The 22298-nt window shown below is 40.5% G+C and overlaps 3 protein-coding genes and 1 long non-coding RNA gene across 13 annotated transcripts in view; all 4 read right to left on the minus strand.

Annotated features, from left to right (window-relative positions):
* Positions 1–629: 629 nt before the first annotated feature.
* Positions 630–6001, minus strand: LOC310984236 (calreticulin-like). Its single transcript, XM_083969400.1, has 9 exons — positions 5734–6001; positions 5034–5135; positions 4158–4361; positions 3777–3871; positions 3358–3567; positions 3089–3202; positions 2477–2620; positions 2054–2146; positions 630–1887 (listed from the first exon to the last, which is right to left on the minus strand). Exons 1-9 carry the CDS (start codon positions 5825–5827, stop codon positions 1663–1665), a joined length of 1281 nt encoding a protein of 426 aa, XP_083825526.1. The 5' UTR covers positions 5828–6001; the 3' UTR covers positions 630–1662.
* A 1234-nt stretch (positions 6002–7235) lies between these two features.
* On the minus strand, positions 7236–13249 carry tor3a (torsin family 3, member A). The gene is made up of 6 exons (XM_083969655.1): positions 12617–13249; positions 12267–12389; positions 10280–10545; positions 9461–9636; positions 8803–8927; positions 7236–8548 (listed from the first exon to the last, which is right to left on the minus strand). Exons 1-6 carry the CDS (start codon positions 12780–12782, stop codon positions 8301–8303), a joined length of 1104 nt encoding a protein of 367 aa, XP_083825781.1. The 5' UTR covers positions 12783–13249; the 3' UTR covers positions 7236–8300.
* A 642-nt stretch (positions 13250–13891) lies between these two features.
* LOC310984491 lies at positions 13892–17864 on the minus strand. 3 transcript variants are annotated; one of them, XR_014595311.1, is made up of 5 exons: positions 17370–17864; positions 17205–17252; positions 16229–17021; positions 14427–16036; positions 13892–14026 (listed from the first exon to the last, which is right to left on the minus strand). It is a non-coding gene; the product is annotated as an uncharacterized lncRNA (long non-coding RNA). The 3 variants fall into 3 exon arrangements; XR_014595312.1 differs by having other exon boundaries at positions 13892–14035; positions 14433–17021; XR_014595313.1 differs by having other exon boundaries at positions 14427–17021.
* A 2080-nt stretch (positions 17865–19944) lies between these two features.
* Positions 19945–22298, minus strand: part of osbpl9 (oxysterol binding protein-like 9) — a 30986-nt gene continuing 28632 nt past the window's right edge. For 7 of the 8 annotated variants that reach the window (XM_083970259.1, XM_083970255.1, XM_083970256.1 and 4 more), the window contains one exon: positions 19945–22030. In XM_083970259.1, the coding sequence (XP_083826385.1) occupies positions 21956–22030 (75 nt within the window). In that variant the 3' untranslated portion in view covers positions 19945–21955. The remainder of the gene's footprint in view (positions 22031–22298) is intronic. The other variant, XR_014595331.1, reaches the window with a different exon arrangement.

The raw sequence follows: 22298 nt of genomic DNA on the forward strand, positions 1-22298 counted from the left end.
ACCGTTATACATTTTATTTCACACCGTGAAGGTGCAAATGTTGTTTCAAAGCCCTCTCCACTGTACCAGTAATAACATCTTTATTTGGATATCTATTGGTATAATTAAATTCTATATTTTATCATATATATATATAAATATATAAAACATACATGTGTCAATTAGTCAATTATTAACATTTTGACTACATTATATAAAATATGTTTTTTATAGTTCCAACAGATCATGTTTTCTATCTGTAATCTAAATTTGGATTATAACCAGTAACAGTTATCATGTAAATGTATACAAATATAGTGAGGAATAAAAAAATAAAAATGAATAAAATGCTGCTACTACTACTACTACTACTCCTAATAATAATAATAATAATAATAATAATAACTCTAATAAAATTACAAATACACAAGAGCAAGTAATGCCACCAAACAAACATGAAAATGCCCTACAGGCCTATCACACAGCCAATGAAAACAAAATGTTACTTCTGTATATAAGTATATGAAAAACGATAAGAAAGCAGTAAAGACAGGAAACTGAGAGACAATCTGCTAATTTTCTTCCAGTTGTTTTTAATCGGACAGAACACCTGTCTTTGATTTTTATTTTTGTTTTGTTTTTTTACACAGCAACATGAAAATCTTCCCACTTCAGTTACTACCATTAGTACAAAATGTATATTTTACAAAAGGATCATCTTTCAGACTGTTTGTGACAGTACATTGGAGTACAGCAGTGCACAGATGTCGGCATCAGAAATGGGGAAACCGGTTATGTTCACCAACAATGATTAAAACATAGGTAAATGCGTACCAAATAAACAAAGGCTTTCCTGCTACTGGCGTGCTTTTGTTGTTGTACATCTGAGTTTGAGAACAGTTTATTGAGACACACAAGACTACAGTATGTGCATTGAAGTGAAAAAGTGTTAACTTTACAGTACAAAACTATGCAGGGGATTTCGCCTTAAAGCACCCCATGTTACCTTATGGACGACGGCTTTTTTTTTTTTTTTTTTTTTTTTTGAACAGACAGGTTGTCAGACATTTAGTGTTAGTCTGTTTGCACTCTTGTCCCCAAACCATTGACCCATGTTTGAATCAGAGGGTTTAAATAAAGAGTGGGCAGGTGTCTGACTCAACGTGGAGAGGAACTCGAGACAGTAACAGGACTGACCACGAAAGATCAACAAAAACAAAAAAAGACGTGAAACAGAAAGACAAATATAAAACACATGAGGTAAACAAAACATTTACATGGCATCATTCACAAACCAAACATAGCTTTTCATGTCACTACAACATTGTACTTCATTAAGACCCAGATTTTTGCAAAACAAAATTGACCATTTATATATTTCTGGGCACAAATGTGAAACAATTTAGTTTTAAAGTTTCCAGCCTTGACATTCTTCATTCTTTTCCATTACTGTTCCTCATTTTTCATAACGATAATAATAGCAGTAGCACATGGAAACAGTAACAGAACAGCAATTGTCCTTTTTGCCTGTTCCCTTGCTTTGTAAACAAACAAATGAACGAAAAACCCCGTCCCACCCCGCCCCGCCCCAGGGTGTCAGTCATGAGGGTCTGTCATCTTCAGTCACCAGCTCTGCTCCGATGGCTCACGGACCCAGAGTCAGGCTCAGTTCCTGCACCAAGTTTATAACTCGTCCTTGAGTTTAGAGTCCGTGCCTTCATCATCCTCCTCCTCTTCTTCCTCCTCCTCCGGCTCTTCTCCCTCCTCCTCCTCCTCATCTTCCTCCTCCTCCTCCTTCTCCTCTTCCTCCTCCTCCTCCTTTGCCTCATCTCTCCTCTGCTTGTCCTCCTCCTCACGTTTCTTCCTTTCCTCCTCCTCCTGGCCTTCCTTCATCTTCTTCTCTGTGTCCTGGAGAAGACGGGAAAGAGCAAATTTAAAAACAGATGACTAAATCATTTCTTAATGATTTTTTTTTTACTTCACTTAATGCAACGATCATAAAGCGCTGACATTATAGTTTCCACTAAAGACGTTTGAGCAGGACAATTAGTAGAGATGCAGGTTCTGGGCTTACCTTAGTTTTACCCCATGTGTCGTTGCCTACTTCCTCTGCCAGGTTTGGGTCGTTGGTGATCAGGAAGTTGTCAAAGATCGTACCAGATTTGACCTACAAAATCATCAAAAACAATTAGCATTTTACCATCAGGTACTTCATGTCGACAAATACAAGAAAAGCTGTATTTTGTGTTTCCTCTATGTCCATAGCATCTGCATTCCTCTTCATAAGAAACTGATAAATCACTATGAGCACTGATTGACTTTTCAGTGGCTCCAACTCAACATGAGAAACAACAAAGTGTAAAAATTTGAATTTGCTATTTCTGGCTGTAAATGAATAAACTTAAAGCATTAGTTTGTTTTAACTTCATACTTTCTGCAAATTGACTCTTTATTTAGGTGCAAGAAAATAAAGAATTTGGCTACAGCGTCTTCTTACCTGCCACAGGTCTAGTCCAATCACGCCGATGCTGTCGTATTTATAGATCTCAGAATCAGCTGTGTACTCTGGGTTGTCAATCTCAGGGTGGACCCACTTGCCCTTGTAGGCAGGGTTATCAATTTCTCTGGGCTTCCACTCACCCTGTGGACACAAGGACAGGGATTATGGTTAATGTAAGAGGAATCGCAAAATCAAATACATCTGCTGATTAAGAGGTTTCTCTGGCTGGACAGAGGACAGAACAGTGAGGCAATAAAGCAATAACGTGTCAAAGTTTGTAATCAAAATAACAATCATAATAATTCCTCAAATCATTTTTAGCACAACTGATAATAATTTAAGTTTACATCGTATTGAAACACAGTCCGTGTTCAAAATCACATGCTCATCCTTTCTTTCATCACTAACACAACAATGTACAGTGATATTCTCATTACAAAGTTTCCTTTTGTTACATTACGGTACATGAATGTTTGTGGTCACACATTGGAGCACTCAAATAAAATGACCCCATGTAAGTACAGTACACAAGGTAGCAAATGTTCATGAAGACACAGCTGCAGTAGTGTAACGTAAAGACTCAAAGTGTTAAAATAATTTGCTGTTCACCTTGTAATCAGGGTTGGTGACCATAGGTGGCTCCCATTCTCCGTCCATCTCATCGTCCCAGTCGTCAGGCTTCTTAGCATCAGGATCTGGGATGTTCTCAGGTCTGTCCCAATCCTACACACACATTAACATGATTTATGGTTTCACTGATGTGCATCCAAAACATTTCAAAGATATATGTAGATAAGTGAAGTGTATTCTGTTTGCTAGGTTAAAGAAAAATAACCTAAAAGGACTATGAAAAATACAAAACAGATTATTTGACTGACCTCTGGTTTCTTATCATCAGGGTCGGGAACCTTTTCCCTGTCGTCCCAGTCCTCTGGCTTCTTGGCTTCAGGGTCCTTTGTCTTTTTGGGAGGCAGGAAGTCCCAGTCGTCTTCTAGATTGCCAGACTCAACCTTCTTATTGTCAATCTTGACCTCGTAAGTGTTGTCGCTGTTGACAACCAGTGTGTACAAGTGGGTGTACTCATCATCCTACAAGACAGAAAGGAAATGTGAGCAGCTGTTGAGAAAGGCTTTGATGCATAACTGATTTCCATGTGTTTATAATGCAATATATTTCTATGCAATACACAGAAATGTTGCTACTATAAATGGGCCAAGAACTAGATCACACTACATAAGGGTGCATTTCTTCATACAACTTAATATAAAAACAAGAACCATTTTTTTTTATGTCTCACCTTGCATCTGATGTCCTTGTTAATCAGATGGTTTTTGCCTTTGTAGTTGAAGATGACGTGGACTTTCTTTGTTCCAGGGCCACAAATATCAGGGCCTGAACAAAACAACAAATAAACAAATGAAAGACCCTCATCCAGTCTTTAAATTAACAGCAGAAACTAAGCACTCACAAGCAACATCTCTGAGTTCTTTAAAATGAAAAACTCTGGATAAGATACACTAATCTGGGCACTTATAGTTTACATTCATGGGTTTAATTTGTGCCTATCTCTGTGTACAACTATTCAAAGAGCTGTGGAAGTGTGAATGGTCTTGATTTGTGCTGTTATCAGTGAGGAGGAATATTCATGAGAGAACAGAGGGAGCTGTCAAAAACCTACCGAACATGATGTTGTAGACAGAGTCTCCATGCATGTCCTCCTGGTTGACGTCAGAGGGAAACAGTTTAATGTAGCCTCCACCGCAGTCAATGCTCTGCTCATGTTTCACACTGAACTGGATGATCAGAGGCTGGCCCTTGTTGTTGAAGTCATCAAAACGGGTCGACAGGGCGTAGAAGCGGGCGTCCTGGCTTGTCTGCAGACCTGCAGACAGACAAAAGTGTTAGTGTGATGATGTGTCCACACCAAGTCAGTCACAACTCAGCAGGTTGTTTTGACGAAAGTGTGCTGAGTAGTTTGAATTTGAGCAAGTTTCTCCTCAAGTTGAGCAACAGAGAGACAGGCTGTTGTCATGAAGAGATAAATACTGGTGCTGATCCAGAGACAGTGAATAACAGACCAACTAACTGCACCTACAGCGATTTCACTGGATTGTGTGCACATTTCAGAATCACAGGTACAAGCCCCACATTCAAAATAAACACATTTGGGCAGAATATCTAAAATAATAGCAACATGTCAAGCCCACAGACTCTGCCACTAGCTCAGTGTCATCTGAGCTCCAGTTCCCTCTCAAAAAACTGTCCATCACTTCAATTTTTTTTGCTTTGAGCATGTACCTCTCGGCTTTAATGTCCAAACTCACTGGAATAACATTGTCTTTAGTACAGATTAAGTGCTTCCTCAGTTATTTTCCACTACCAATTCAAATCAAATCAAATGTCTGTCAGCTCTAAACCTGACTTAACATCCCTGACACAAGCTTTAAACACGCAGAATGGAAATACAGCTGAACAGCTGATAGTAATGTAGATTTACTGTCTTCCCTGCGGGCAGATTCACAGTATAACAATAAAAGCTGACCTTTCCACTCACCTTTGTCTTTTTCTGCATCTCCATAGAACTTCCCTGCTGTCAGCACAAACTTGCCGTAGTCTGATTTATGCTTGGATTCGACCCAGCGACTTGTCCAGGCGTCTGCACAAACAAATTTCAGATTCACAGTTTAAAAAAAAAAAAAAAAAGAGACTCACAAGCTGCCAATCTGTACACCATTGATGCATCGGTGCAGGTGCAGTGGGTATGTGGCTGCCAGAGCATGCAGCTCCTCGGCCTCCACCATCCTCCCTGTGTCTGCGGTGACACTGGTGGTGTCTAATGAGGAGGAGGTGGAGGATGAAGGGTGGAGGAAACAAGTGAATGACCAGGGCCAGGGATGTGCGGTAGGAGGAGGGGGGATGGGGAGACAGAGAGGGTGTGATGATGGCTGGAGGAGGAGGAGGAGGAGGGAGGTGGATAAGATAGAGGGGTCAAAGATGAATGGAAGTAATGTAGCCTAAATTCATCTTTATGTGTGCAGTCTGCAGACAATGCATGATCGAAAAGCAGGTGAAATCATTACACCATGTCAAAATTCATTCATTTAACCCCCCAGAGGAGAAGTCTACCGGCTTTAGCACAGTCTACTCTGAGTCAACACTGTAAAAACCTGAACTTACAGTTTCGACAAATCACGGCACACTATTAATTATAGTTAAATGGTGAAAGGTGAAATAACAAGTAAAAAGGACCTCACCCCCGTCTTCAAATTGCTCTCGGAAATGCACAGTGGACTCGGCCAGGGCAGACACGGCCGACACGGCCAGCAGAAGCAGCGACAGGGCTGTCATTGTGACGACCTCCAGCAGCCTGGCAGATAAAATAACTAACTCACCGCAAAACGCTGATTAATCTCTACCGTGAGACGGTGCGGTCGGTGCAGCAGCGGTCGTGTATCGGTCCGGACTGTCATACAGTGATGGTACAGTAAGAAGCACCGACAGAGAGACACCGCTGCTGCTGCTGCCGCTCGCCTCTCGGCTCGGAACAGATGTCTGAATCTGATTGGACGGCAGCCTCCAACTTCAATAAGGAAGCGTTACCGCGCTCAGCCAATCGCAGGAGAGGAATCCTGGTGGAAGAATGGTCGTAGCCAATGGGAGCAGACCACGCGTTCGCTTGATACACGCCCAGGGAAGGGTGATGATGCGCCGCGAGTGAATCACATGAAAAGAAGAAATCACAATAAACATGAACAAATAACATGAATAAATGTTGTGTATGTGTTTTTTGAATTTAAATACTTACTCTCCGGTTACGCTGTCAAGGGGAGAGTTTAGTTTCGGTAAAACCTAAATTCTGACTATCAGAACACCATAATAATAATAATAATATTTTTTTTTTTTTTTGTTAAAAGGCACCATGCATAGATAAGCAAAATAAACAAATAAGGATTTCACAAGTGTTAAACAGTTATGTTTTCCAGATTTAACCAGTGTATGTGCAATTTTGAAAATGACTTTTTTCTTCATTTCTGAATCTTACAAAGATTTAATAAATCAGAAAGTGGCCAGTCTTATCTATGTAAATGTTCTAAGCAACCCATATACACCAATAGGTGGTGCAAAAAAAATGAGACTCAGTCTCTCAGTGTTGTCATTTTAGTTTCCCTCAAATGCTAAATCAGAAATGTTCATAAATGGTTTTATTTACAGCTGTGGAAAACACAATCTATTAATTATGGTATGTATGTCCGTCTTTAAATGTGAGGATTACGGATGGAAATTAGCTTTGAGCTAAATCCGGCATGTTTACATGATGTGATGTGCGTGCCACAAATTGTTCATTGATGTGCATTGTCCTTGTGAAATAAACAATAACATCTGTAAAGATCCCTTCCAAAGATGTTATGACATAATAGTAAAGAAAGTGTTATTTACTTATCATCAACTGCTCTATCTGCTGCAGCGTTCAAAATGTAAAGTTATTCCATTAACAGCCAAAGCTGCAAAGAACGATCTATGAGGAGTTTTTATATTAGTATTGATTCATAAAATTGCATAAAAATTACTGGTCATCTCTTGATTTATTGTAGGAGGATGGTACCAACCCTGTCATGAGGTGCTTTCAATATTTTATGAAAATGAGAAATTGTCATGCAGAACAAACACAACAGAAAAGACAAAATAATCTGTTTATATTCTTGCATTAAATAAAAACAGATGTTGTTGGTATATTGTGGGTGTTTATTTTCTTAAAACAATATCTAAGAAAATTTCCTTCCATGTTCTTGCTGTGATGCGACCCTTTGAGCTTAGACAACTTGACTGGTGTGAGTGTATGAGAGATAAAAGCAAGTCAATGAATAAACTACGCCTCATTATAAGAAAGTAAAAATTCTGTATGTGAAGCAACTGGGATGATAGTAAAACATTTATCAGAATCATAAAAATTACTGGGATATAAAAAATGAATTATTAAAAGCATTGTTACTGGACACATTTGCACAAAAAAAGCTGATTTTCAAATAGTTTCACTGGCTGTGACACCTGGTCCCACATGTTTTTCGGTAACAATTTCAAGTAACATTTCCATCAGTGTTGTTAGCTGTTACACATTCAGTGCTTCACACTCAGTGACATTTAATGCTAATAAAAAGCCAAGTTAATGGCTTAAGTGAGAATTTAAGTCCACATAAATAATCGGGTACAGTAACATGTTCAAATATGGCACAAATTATGTCAATAAATAATCAGCGCGAATATAAGCACAATGTCTGACATGCAAATACCAACACAATAAGTATGACCATAAATCTAAAATCTAAACAGAAAAACAGTTCTTGACTTTGTGATTTTGGCCAAGGTGAAAAGATATAAATAATGTGACTTGACAAAATGTCTATCCGTTTTCTGCTATGACACACACTACACAACCACTGACACCGTCCTCTTAGCTCCCTCATCTTGACGCTGTGAGGATTCAAACCAGGCAGGTGAAAGACGGCAGGGGAAGGACGGCAGGCACGCTGCGTTTGATGACTGTCTGGCATGAACACGTTTCCTGCGAGGCTGCGACACTACAGAGGTCTGCTGGTGAGCCGCGCTGCTACCCCCACACCCCCGCCTTCATGCTGGACCTGCCCTACTGCCTGGCCATCTCTGAGGGACCTGGACAGACACGTGTTGTATCTGTGGGGGTGGGGCGAGGAGAGTATGTAGTGCAGAGCAGAAAAGACACATCTCCTTCGAGGCTCTGTATGCAGATGGGCTGGTAAAGCAATCTCACACCTCCGCCAGGTCTCTCTCTTGTCTGACTCTCCTTCTAAGGGAGAAAGAAGTTGATCCTCTGGGGTATGGACTTGCATCCCTGGGCTGAGAACAGTCTCTCCTCTTTGGGGACATACAGCATCGCCTTGGCCACCTCATCCAGTGTTGCTTCGTCCGTCTCCAGGCCTCGGGCTGCGTAGGCGTCCCGTGCACAGAGCTTGACATGGCGATACTCCAGAGGCAGGAAGGGCACAAAGAAGTCGATGAGGTGGCCAGACATCAGCTCGCTCTGTGCAAAGCCACCTGGGAGAGAGAACCACGCAGAAAAATTGTATGCAAATTCGCAAGTTCAAGTTCCACCTTTCAATGTTTTAATAATAAAACACATGCTTTACTGTGAAGGGTAGCTCATATCACTGATCCTGAATCAAAAACTCCCATGATAATACATGCATGCAGCACGCACAATAACAAAAGAATAATTCACTTCTGCCCAGGGTGAAAGGCAGAGAACTGAAGTAAACTGGTCAAATCACTCCTTAATTAGTGCAGGCTACCTTGAGACTCCATAGTTTCAGTTCTCAGTCGATGCTCCAGGTCTTCCATACCGATGTCCTCTCGATTTTGCCCAGAGTGCCAGAAGTCCAACGCTACATCGTTGATTGTTGCCCCACCAATATTACTGAAGAAATGAAGGAGAATTTGTTATTAAATAAATAATAATAAATACAGATCATTCCAAGGCAAATAAATCACAGATTAGGGTTGGCTTGTTTTTGATTGTTGTGTTTCGAGTATCTTAATTCTTAAACCTGGTTATTGTAACACAAATGTATTTTCTGGTGAAGCGATTACTTATTTCAGTGAAATATAGTTTAATAAATAATTATAATGAAATTAACCACATAATATCTTAACATGTGGCTTTGTATTTGTTACCATGGAGTGTTATAGATCCAAGGCCTTTCCTGCATCATATCACTGTAGTGACAAATGCCTTTCTGTGTTTGATTAAACAGATTATTCATCTTCAAAAATTGGACATGACTAATATAAACCATGAAAAATCCATAGAGAGCTAATGGAAACAGAGAGAGAAACATCGTTCATTACAGATGAGCTGTCAAAATATCTGTGCCAGAGGTGTGACACGCTCTGGAAGGAGGCAAGATTCTTGTTTCAAAAGACAGGACATGCATGAAATAAAGAACCAACCTGAGGAAGAGGAAGATGGCTCTGCGGTAGCTGACCCCATCCACGTTGTCGTAGTGATCCATGTAGGGCTTGATGGCATCGATGAGGCCTGGGTGAAGCTTCTCAGCCTCGTCGAAGATGAACAGAGTCTGAGGGCAACGCAACACCATGTCTCGGATCGCTTCTCGCAGCTGACCCTGGGTACAAGGAAGAAGACCAAACTACAGGGTCAAAAATCACTCGAAATATCTACATGTACAAAAGAAAAGAATGTGTTGTTTTTCTTACTTTTGGGCCATGTAACAGAAAAAACTTTTTTTCTTTAATTATGAGATCATTGAAAAGATTGTGTTATTTTTATTATTGATCTTTATTCATTGGTTATCAGGTGGAAGAAGTTGATGTGATCTGCTTTCATTGTAATGGACACCTTGTTAACACACATTGTCCCAGCAAATATGTTCAAAAGTCCATATTTACAAATTCTGCGGATTCTGATAGTATCAGTATAAAGGTTATCCTGTCAATTTATGTAGTAATACTGTGTCAACATAATTATGAAACCCAATGCCGGGATTACGTAAGATTGCATTTAGATGTTGGCATCTGTGCCCCGGTTGGATTAACGCCAAGTTCCAAAAAGTTGTGCATGTCAGAGCTTGTGGGATCAATGTCTGATTTGAAGCATCTGTCCAAAATGTGATCGTTATCTTTCATTCATTGGATTACAACACACAGACTGAACATCTAGCTGAGCGAGTGGGGGTCCCGAGGACTTTGCCGTCACGTCCCTGGCACAGAACAGCTGACTCTGTGCCAAGTGGGCTCTGCAGGCCTCACCTTGTACGTGTCCACCAGTCTGGCGTGTGGGAAGTGGAACGGGGCAATGAACAGACGGACACACTCGCTCTTCACCCCATCACGATACAGGTTATCTGCTATGATTCGGGCCACAAAGTTCTTGCCGGTACCGGACCAGCCATGGAAGGAGAGTGTGAGTGGCTTGTTGGATTCTGGGTGGTTGATAAAACCCTGGATAGCTTTCAGCACCACGGACTGAGCCAGGTGCTGTCCATGGAGCTTCATCTGAAGGTCCGTCGACAGACCTGTAAAATGTGTGAATAGAAGAGAGAGCAAACTTGTAAGTGACCAAGAAAATATAGGAAATGTGACATGAATGAATCCACAGAAAATGTGATGCACCAGGTATTACTTTTAGAAACAAACAAACAAAAAATTCAGGGGATTTTAAGTGACCTATTTTATTTACTTGTTGTAATTTGCATAACGTTCTAACTAAGCCATATAATTCATTTCTGCAATATTGTTTCCACTGCTCGCTTCAAAAGCACCAGAATTCATATTTACTGTGACCAAGCACTGATTTTCAGGGGTTATCTTTTCATCTGAAACCATTAAAAGCCAATTATCTATGACAATAATCACTGTCACTGGCAGCAACTTAAAGTATTTAATTATACAGCCAATTAACAGTTAATAAATGCCATTAAAATATCTGCAGATGCAAGCATCCTTTGCTTCACTCTTTATTTTATTCTTCTAAAGCGGGGACAAGTCACTCAACCAAGTCTATTTGAGTCTATATAACAAAACCTCAACAGGACAACAATACCAGACTGACCTGTTGCGAAAATATTATTACAATATCTGATATAATGGCAGGTCAAGCCCAGTGCATGGCTATGGCATGTGTTTGCATAAAAAAAAGAAAAAAAAAAGAAAAAAACATTTTACGTAAGACAATAAAAGCAACCTTTATTATTTAGTTCACTGTTGTTAACTGTCAGGAACCACTGATGTCTAGCTGAACACACACAATAAACTGTAACTCTGTAACAAAAGGTGGTGACAGGAAATAGACCTGATGTAACAGGTGAAGAAATAAGACATAATTATAGCTGCTGCGCAGCAATGGGTGGGGTCCGGGCTAATTTTGGCAAATTTAGGAAAATTCTGAGCAACAAACAGGAGAATAGGAAGACGGGACAGTTGACCTTATAATGTTCAATTTGCACCAGTTGAGGATTGAACCCACAACCCGTGGAACCAAAGACCGATACCGTTGTCTATCGCACTGAGCTAATTGACAAGTGGCAGTTCAGCAGTGGCTTCACAAATTGAGTAAGCCATTCACTCGTGAAGGCAGATTTGAAACCATAGTAAAAAGAAAAATCAGTTTTTGAGGTAAAATTCTGATATTTGCCGAACTTCATCAACCATGACTCCAGAATATTCTCTTTTTTTTCCAGGAAGATTGAAAATGTATTTATCAAGAATTTGATGGTATATATTTACAGTACTGTTTACAGTCAAACGTTTTCATGCACTGTAGGCTCAATTTTTGCTTAATCGAAAAATCCGAGAAACAAGTTTTGTGGAGGACAGTCTGGAGATGCTCTGTAGCAAGTTTGGTGTCAATTGAGCAAAAATTGTGGGAGGAGATACATTTTAAAAGTTTTACAGTTATTGAAAAAAACGTCATAATCTGTAATGAGTTTAAGTGGACAAAAGTTTCAGCAGTATTGAGGCTACATTGTGGTGAAGTTTCAACACTGTAGCATCTACCGTTGGTTTGGTAGGAATTTTTAAAGTTTTTAAATTTAAACGCTTATTGTGCCCCCCCTAGGAGGGGGAAACAGACAAGACTCTATGCACAATTTCACAACTGTAATGAAATGAAAACCTGAAATGAAGTTATATACATTATCCACAGCCATGAGATCAGTGAACTGAGCAGTACACTCATCACACACTCACTGGGGCTTTATGAGCACACAGTTGCTACCATCCAGCTGGAGTGAGCTACCTGTGATGTTGTTGGTTATCCTGCAGTCTCCAGACTCGCAGCACTGGCCCAGGCTACAGTACCACTGATTCAGCAGGCTGATGTAGTCGTGAGGAAAACCTGCCCACAGGTCCCTGGTAGGAACTGCAACACAATAAATCAGTTTTTATGACAGTGCTGTAACCACCGAGTATCAATACTGTGAGTCAAGCTAGTCAACATACTGGGTCCTGTGACGTGCATAGTGTGTGGGCTACGAATTGTGGTAAATGTGATTGGCATTATAAAATTTAGCGTCCAATATCATAACCTTCCGCTGCAAAAAACTATACAAAAAACATCATTTCAAATGCTCTTATTATTTCTCCTACCTTGTTGTGTAGCATCGTCTTGGTTGGGCTGACAGTCCCCCTCCCAAATATTGCAATAAATATAATTAAAATAGTAAGTGGAAACATTGGAGATGCTGTCGAACTGGAAGAAATCGGCCTCTGCGACCAGAGCCCCGAGCAGAGGCAGGAACCACTGCACATACATCGGGGAGGAGGCTAGTCCGAGACTCCGGGACGGTCAAGACGAGACTGGGGGACGATACCTGGTTTCCTTCTCCCATTTATGAGGACCCGGCCGTCTGCGGGCGGCCTGAACCGTGGGGGTACCGTATTTCCTCCTCCCCCTCGCCGTGGATGGCAGCGAAGGAGGGGCGCTTGGTTTGTAGTCAATGTGCAGCGCTTGCGGGCGGCCACTTAACTCCGCCCTTCTTCAAAGATCTGTAGATCTGTAATTAGTATTACCCTCGCATACAGGGATTCACTGATCTTTTAAGTCCACTTGGTGGAATCAGAGGTAAATGGATGGTTGTGTATGTTAAAGACAAATGCCGTCACGCAGCCATCCTCGAAACGTAAAAGCAGCTAACCAAAATGAACCACTAGCTAGCACAGCCAGTCCTCATGTCAAACCTGAACCGTTTTATAGACTTCGTGCCTCGTTCCCTATGCTCGTTCCCGCTAACTGCACCGGGTCTTAGGACTGTCCCACTGTGGACCAGTGAGCGCTATGGGTCCCTCTGTCTGGGACATTTCGTGCCCTTTGTGCACACTTTCCTCCAGTCCGCGTGTTTCTGCAGACATTTGCCTGAGGTAATTATTACCCATAGTTCACAGCATTGTGACGTTACCGTAGATACCAGGGGGAACCCGGAAGCGTTTTACACCGTAAAATTAGATAATGAATTAGGAAAGCGTTGAAATAAAATGAACCCACATTTTAATTACTATGGATATACAAACATACGCCCTCAAGCCCTTTGCCTGTATCGGTGTCGTCATAGTGACATTCTGTCCCAACCCCTGGCGAGGACAAGTGAGCTGGCTCTGCTGTTTGCATTGCCATACAAAATAAAAACTTGATTTGACTCCCAATTCCAGTGCCATCATTGGCAACAAAGCCAAAAACATTTACGCACCGACTTATCAGTTTGTAGTACTACAGTATTTCATAATATGATTTCAAAATGTAGTTTACACACTGAGATTCATAGGTCAGTTGCAGGATGTCATCACAAAAACATGGTTTTATTGGTACACACAACTCTGAACACAACCAGTCTTGACATTATATTTATTTTTATGTTGCAAGAAAATTACAATCCATTTACTTAAACTCGTAGCCAATTCAGATCTTTACAACGCCGATTCATCTTGTTAGATTCCAGTTGTGTATCACCAGAAAATCTATCTCCACCAGGGTCACACTTCTTGGGGCTGAGGTCTTCACATCTAGCCTGACTCTCGCCAGACCCTTGTAGTTCCGCAAAGCTCCACCAGAGGCGCTACGCTCAGCTTCACACAAGGGTCTGGACTCGAGGCCAATGCAAACTTCTTCCCCGGAGCAAAAAATAATGAACCAATCAGGATCGCCGGGCGGGACTTTCTGAGGTGTGACGTAGCGCTGAAGCGACTGTTTGAGTCAAACAACAATGGCGGCTCGCAGTGAGTGGCTGAAGTAGCACGTCATTCAAGATAACGGACAAGTGGTTTATCCAATCACATACAAGATTTTTTTACAAGGCCCCGCCTTCTGAAATGAATCGCCTATGGAGCAGTCCCAGACCCTTGTGTGGTGCTCAGCGTAGCTTTGCGGAACTACAAGGGTCTGGCGAGAGTCAGGCTACTTCACATCCACCTCCCTGAAGAAGAGAGATCCATCATTAGAAGAGGCAGGGATAAGTATCAGAAAAATTAGCTAAATGTTATGACCACACAGCCTCAGACAAAATGGAACGGTAAGGGTTATAATCAAGGGTAATCATTTGGCAGAATCTTTTCATCACAGGTAGTGGTCTGATCTTTTGTGGCAGCCTGACACTGACCAACTGCAAACACATTAGGTTTATATTAATAAAAAAATTAAGACCACAGTGCTTACCAAAGTCAGACTGAAGATGTACTGTCGCCCATTCCTAGAGAGGGAATAAGAAACAACCTCATTACAAGTCAGAGACTGGTTGATTGAGTTTCATATACCACTGGGTTACTCAGTAACAGTTATTGTCCACATGGAAGTTCAGGTCAGACATTTGTTTGACATCACTGAACCCACAAAATCAGTTTAGTATACGTGCATTTCAATCTCACCTCAGTTGATCTCATCTTTGCTGTTCAAACTGGCTCAGAGGTCGACTGCAACCTGGAGATGACAAAAAGTCTAAGTCAAATAAGCGCATCAAACAGTTGAGATGGAAATTTCCACACTGACCAGGTCAGCTAGAGCTAATAAAACAAGACTCCATGGTTAAGTCAGTCTTTACTTAGTCATCACACAGGCCAGACTACAGGGATCACTACAAGCCACCAGGATCCCACATAACGTACATGAGCAGTTCAAACCCAGATGAGGCAGTATTCAATATGTGGAGCTGGATCAGTTTTGATTCTTTAATTCACAAATCCATTTAAAATGTGCTGAAGATTTATCCATCCATTTTGTTAACTGATCATCTGGGCCTGAGGTGCCAGAAATGCTCTTAATTTTCACTCACCTCGAGACATGGGGCATTTTGTGCAGATCACCGTTAATGCCATTTGCTCTGCAAAGTTAGAAAAGTTAATGAGTTAATGTTGAATGTGGATAAACCAGAGTTGTTTTCCTAATGATCAGAATCAGAATAAATGACAAATTTCCTCAAAGGGATCAGCGACCTGATTCACATTCATCACATCTGAATGGTTTTAGCCATACAAGGTTAATATGAACGCGATACTTACCAGCAAGACAGACGAGTCCCATCAGATGAGTCCCGACAGCAAAGACTGGATGTCTGGTGAGAAACGAGATCATGTTATTAATGTGCCTTAAAACACAGTGGGCTAAAACACAATTACAGCCGACACATCAGCTAGGAGCGAAAGACAAATAGTAGTTCTTCATGGTTTAATCTGCTGAACTATGCGATCATCATTATGTCAGGCGTCATCTAAAATATCACATTACACCAGCAAGTCAACTCACCTCTATCCTTTGCAGACAGTCACCTTTGTTCCTGAAAATGAGCAGATGTAAAATTAAAAATCTCTTCAGTAAATCAAACCACCTCAAATGTGAGGGAGGCCGACACATCAGATAGGAGCGAAAGACGTGTTTCTTCGTCACAGAGTTATCAGCTGAACTATGCTATCATCATTGCATCAGACTCGTTTGATATATTGACAGGGCGACTTATAGCAGAAACTCACCTGTGACTGAGCAGATAGCCCCACCATCCATTTCTCCATGTGTACCTGGATCATCTGCAAGTCAAAGGACAAACATTTTACAAACCATTCAAACAGCCAACATGCCGTTTAAAATTTAATCAGCACTGCATCAGAAAAACAGTTCTCTTTCACTCTTTTTCAGAGAGATTCCCATTGTTTTAAACAAAAGTCATCATTGACAGTCTTGCGTTTCAGGACACGAGGTCAAATAAATCAGTTTATTACCTGTTTGGATGCCATCCAATGATCAATTCAGTAACAGGACCACACCTGGAGGAACACAACATAAATGAGCAATGACTTCAAACAACAAAGTTTATACGTTTAAAAGCATCAGTGCCTCAGACCATTTAACATGGTGGGTATGAGTATCGTCATCCATCTTGTCGAGAGTAGCAAATAAATGTCATCACAGAAGCACATAGGATAAAAATGGCAGACTGATGCTTCTCTGGGTCGAGTAGCTGCACCCTGAACACCACTTATCTGTAGTTCACAAAGACTGCAGGAAGTAAATAATGCAGTTTGTTTTCAAAGGGTAAGAGCCAGAATTCAAAGCTTTGACTGATCCCCTCTCCTGCTGCTTTAAGAGGTTGCCTGGTATAACTATTCAAACCGAGGCCAAGTCATCCAGATAAACATGCCATGAGCCTTTGACCGGCTCAAGCAACTCTTTCTAGAAAAGACTGCAATAATTCAGGTGAGCTGTAAGCATTTTCCAAAGTTTTGTGCTATATTCATTGAGTCAGACAAATGATCCATAAAATAGATATGGAATTGTTTAGAAATAATTTGGGATGTATACACACAGACAGCTTGCAAGTCATGCTATTGTCTGATGCGCCCTACTGATAGGAGCCATAGTTGCTCTAATTTTAGACCATCATAAATAAATTGCCTAATTACAGGCACAGGGTATACCAGAGAAGCATGAATCCATCTTGACCGCCACATCGATCAACTCCATGCCTCACCTCCTCTGATCCAGGTCCATCATGTCTTCTGGCTTCCCTGAAACCTGAGGAGACGCATGCATTAGTGATGTGCTGGTAAAACAAAGAGCATGGTCACAGCATGAACAGAGAAGTCTCAGTAGAAAATGTCTCAGAAATCTCTTCTGTCCACTACTCTTATATCTTAAAATCATCAGCGACTTCAAGTTAAGATGAAAAGGATTACTTTAAAAAAATATAATAATTACCAGTAGGGTAGTTGCTGATTTCCAGAAGTTAAACACATCTTTTTAAACCTGTGGAAAATAAATAAAAAACACGTTAGTTGCATTTCTCTAGCACATCCTAAATGATTGATGGCTACCAATAGTTAGGCTATACAATTCAACTTTTAACAATTTCTGGTTCCTTACCTGTTCATTTTCATCTTCAAACTTAATATACTGTCACAGGCCTGCAAACACAAAACAGAAGGTTTCATTATAAACTTCAACACAAGTAGACTAGCACTTTAGCCGAGTAGCTAGCAGCATCTTAGCTAGTTTTCTGAGCGGGTTGCAATTAAACCTGAATTGTCCCATGCAGTCAGAAATGTTGGCGTTTCTTCAGATTTACTCAGATGTCCCTACCAACATTTATTTCATCATATTGCCATGGGGCAGCGCTGCACTCAACTGGCAGGAGCTGATTATAACATCGCAGCATGCGCCATGTAACACGTGGCTGCGGCCTGCTACTGCTGCTAACCCTGCTAACATGACTTCACTTCTTCCCATTAAAACTTAGTTCTCCCGACACAACAACTGGCATCACAGTGTAAATATAAACAGTTCAATTCTTAAGATGCAGAACCATCTAAAATATTGAGTTATGGGCTGGTAAGGCGCCACACCCGGGGATAAAGAAGAAGAGGAGGAGGAGGAGGACTGTCTTACCAGATAGAGAGCCGGAGAGTGAGAGCGGACGGAGGGTGAGGGCCGCTTTTATAAGGGATGCCGCGAAGGATGATGGGAAAAATATTGTCTGACCACGAGCGCCCCTGTGCGACCAGCAAACAAAATGAAGCCAAATTTTAACCTTTTTTTTTTGTGAATACTTCTGTTGATATATATCATTAATATTTTGTTTAAGACAATAAAAATAAGTATTGACTCAGGTATTTAAACAACTTTTAAAGGGGACATATTATGCAAAACTCACCTTTTCATTGTTTTAGTATGTGTATTTGCGTATCCGGAGTTCCTCCTCACCTCTTAAACGTAAGTTTAGTTTTGACAACTACGTCAATATTTTGTAAACTACCATAGTCAGAAAATGTGTCTCTTAACAAGCCGTTTTAATGCTCAATCTTTTGGTTTTTCTGACCAAAGCATGTTACTAACATTACTTTTAGACATAGGTACCATGTCAAGAAGCAGAAATGAGCATAATATGTCCCCTTTAAGTTGACGATAAGTAATTTGTCAGTTTATAGGTAGCCTACATCGGTCTAAAACTAATGCAGTCAAATTCAACAGCTTTTTTTTTTTTGATTGAATTGCCAACTGACTGTATATCATGATAAATAGTAACATTTCTGGACAATCAATTGAGAAACGTTAGGCTACTTATGGTACACACACGGCAAGAAAAGTCACTCAAAACATTGTTGTTGTATATCAGGTTTCCACATCATGCTTGTGTAAGGTAAGAAGCCTATTGGGCCACTATTAGCTGCAGTGTCACAAATGTCATGCTTGCAGGTTTTCCAGAGTCAAACTATCATCCTGCATGGTGAAGATCAAACATCTGAGAGATGAAGCACTGACTAAAAACAAATAAAAGTAGGCCTATTTAGTCACAGTAATGCAAAAATCAACTACAATCTTAGTATTGAGGAGTCTTACCATTGATTTGCGTTACCCACAAGTTAGTGGAGTTATGTAACATGAAAATATTCCATACTGAGTCTAATGCTGAGGACGACACTGATCAATGTTTTTCCAGACCCAAGAGGCCGCAAAATGATGACTTTGTCACCCATGTTTTTTGGTAGTTTCCTGTAGATTAGTGTGGTGGAAATTTGCTGTGATTAGTATTCTCCTTGTAATAAGTGGTAAGGTAGTCTTTGAAGTAGTTGTAGTAAAATCTTGTAGCAATCCTGTTAACTCCATTAGTGGAGACATTTGTGTACTGACTACAATAAACCTGGGGAAAGAGGAAGGACACTAGGATGACCCACGTAGCTTACAACCTTGTTTACTAACCGATCTAGGTTGTAAATTCCTAACAACAACTGGGGCAGACATTTGTTGGGTAAGACATCTGTTGAACTGTTTTATTGTCTGGGAAAGCTAGAAGTGCTTGTACTGTAGTAATGAAGTAGCCAGAGTCATAAAGTGGGGTATAAGAAGGGACTGCAATCCCTGTTCTGGGGGTAGTACTACTCTGCTATCTGCAGTGCAGTTCTGAGTACTGTTTCCTTCTCTATAGAGAATAAACTTGGGTGCATGCTACCTCTCCAGTCTTGTTTTTTGACTCTCCACCGGCAGAACCAAAATTTCTGTGACATTAGTTAAGGATTTGCACCACTAAAGCACAATTTCAAGTAAGATCGCTGCTGCATTTATAATCAGAGCCTTGCAAAGGTCAATTCCCCAAGACACTAACACAGATGTTTTGAAATGTCCAGTGGGTTGAACCTGTAGTCAAGTGGTAGCTGGGTGGAGCTCTGCTGGGAATATAATGATGGCAACAAACCCTGTGTGGTGTACTAATATGGGCGATAGTGGTGTTTCAAAGCAAAAAAAAAAGAAAAAAAAGAGGGGTGACTCAATCATTGTCATATCATGAATTGTCAACAATGTAACTTCAAGTGCAGACATGCAGAAATAATCTGTCAAAATAGGGGAACTAAATCTGTGCATCCTCTGTCTGAAGAAGATGCTCTTTGAAAGAACAGTGACAAAATCTCACAGGAATAAACTCATGGAGATTTAATATTATGCATCAATAAACAGGAGGATCTGATACAATCAATGGCTATGATCAGAAGGAAATAAAAAATACATTTGATTCCTCTCTATCAGGCGATACTGAGTGATACTGAAGTGTATGGCAAGGCCTCGATTCAATATAATTTACAAAGACATATCACAGAGGAAAAAACAAAGTAATAGCCTTTAATTTAGCTTTGACTCAGTTTCATTTGGCTTGTTTCTAAAGGCATTTATGTCTGCGTTACAGGGGGATTGAAGTCCACAGCAGCAAACACAGGCATTTATGTTCACCTAGTGTGTGACTGGATGCACGTACAGCACCAGGAATGTGTCTTTATAGATCCCTTCACCAATTTAATTCAAGACTTGAAAGGTCCTTTGTTAATCATCTGAGTCAGTCAACCTATTTAATGGCCAAATATCTAAGGGGGAAAATAATAAAATCCTACCCACACAAAATTAACAAGGGGGACGTTATGAGCTTGCTACAGCATTGAGAGATGTTCCCAGGCATTTTCAGGTGAAAATTGTTTATTTCTGTATCTCATCCAAATATGCCTCATTTAGATCCAACCTGTGTAGCTGTAAATAAGAGAGTGAATGATGGTTTGAAAAAGCAGAGGTGTACAGTAGGATAAATATTGCCCTCTATGTGGTTCTTATCTTGAAAAACATTGGACAAAAATTATTTGAATTAAGATTACAAGAAAACTCAACCGGAATAACGCAGTTTGGTTCTTCATTTTCACTTTCCTGAACCTCTGACAACACGGAGAGTGGTCGTCACAGTGATCCACTCTGACATCAGGGAGTTCACAGAGGACACCAGGAAAGGTGATGTGCAGAACAAAGGGAAAAATTCACAGACTCACTCCTAGCTTTACGGTCTCATCATGGACCAGTGATCCAGAAAAAAAAAACATGTAAACAATCATTTGTTCATAAATGCCTTCGGGTAACATGGGAACATCTTTAGAGGGTTGTTTGTTCTCTAACCAGATCAAAGTCCCTTTAGCCTTTTCTTTCAACCTTTTTGGCATAATGGACATCCAACTTTGTCCTTTTGAGAGGCAACGTAAATCATTTCTATCTACATTGCATATATTCCATTAACCTACACTATGGGTTATGCAGGGCTTTGCTTCTGGATAACATTTGAGACACAGAACAGTGTGAAGGACCAAATAGATGGCAAGTTAACTTTTAAAATGGGAACAAAACATCAAATGAGTAAATGGAATGACTGCTAAAGATGTAAAGCCATCAAGTTCATATCCTCAAATATTTTACACTATTGCCAAAAAAACAAAAAGAGCATTGAAAATAAAAAAAGAATATATATCTATATATCCATCATATGTATATCATATCTATATATAAACAACAGTTATAATTAGTTGCAGGCAAGCAGAGAATTTCTCCCCCGCCCCTTTAAGATTCATCCGTTCCACCGTTATAAGGCTGTCAGACTCTCAGAGGGGGCAGCAGCTTCCTCAGTCACCAGATTCCCTGAGATGTAGAGCGCTGTTTCATTTGTCAAGGTTTATTTGATTTGAACACCATCAACCACACACCTCTTTACCAATACCCCTCTCAAAAAAACCATGTGTGTAGGGAAATGAGTGCTGCTCTGACTTGTCGTGTGGAGCTGATGATGGGTGTGGTCGTGAAGCTGACGGACAGAGTTGGGGAGACGAGATGCATCGACGCCCCCTTCTTCACTCTGCGCTGCCGAGTCTCAAGTTGGCGGGTATCGGTGGCGGTGGAAGTGAGATCACCCAAATAAGGAGAGGAGCTTTACTAATTTTCATGTTACATCTTTGATGCTTTTCCTTTTGATTTCATTCATTTCCATATGGTAGTTTTACAGTCAAATGCAAAGCTGTGTACATATTCAATCATCAGTCATTCCAAGGCTTGGATAAGAAGTGGTTTTGCAAAAGAGTTCTTATGAAGACTCTGCTGTGTGTGCATTTCTTTATGCATACGTATGTGTGTGTATCAGAGTGTGCGTAGTCTTCTCAGTGCCTCTGGGAGGCTAATCTCTTTAATAGAGGCTCATCGTAGACCCAGCACTCCCCGTCCTCGTGGAATAGCTGCAGAAACGCACAAGCAATAACAATTATTACACTCGGTTCATCTGAAACAACTATATTAGAACTGGTCCCAAAATAAAACAACAATATTGTCTGACATTTCTAACTCAGATCTCTGCCTAATGTGAAACAGAGGTGTTGTATCTGTGTATATTTCAAGTGCGTTGTATGCTTTTTGCAATGATCATCCTATTATTTTTAATGTTATTGCCTATGAGACTGAATACAATCTATGAACTTCAAAATACCACAAATTCTGACTTTCATT

This window comes from Trachurus trachurus, assembly GCF_905171665.1.
Source record: "Trachurus trachurus genome assembly, chromosome: 4".
Lineage (NCBI taxonomy): Eukaryota > Metazoa > Chordata > Actinopteri > Carangiformes > Carangidae > Trachurus > Trachurus trachurus.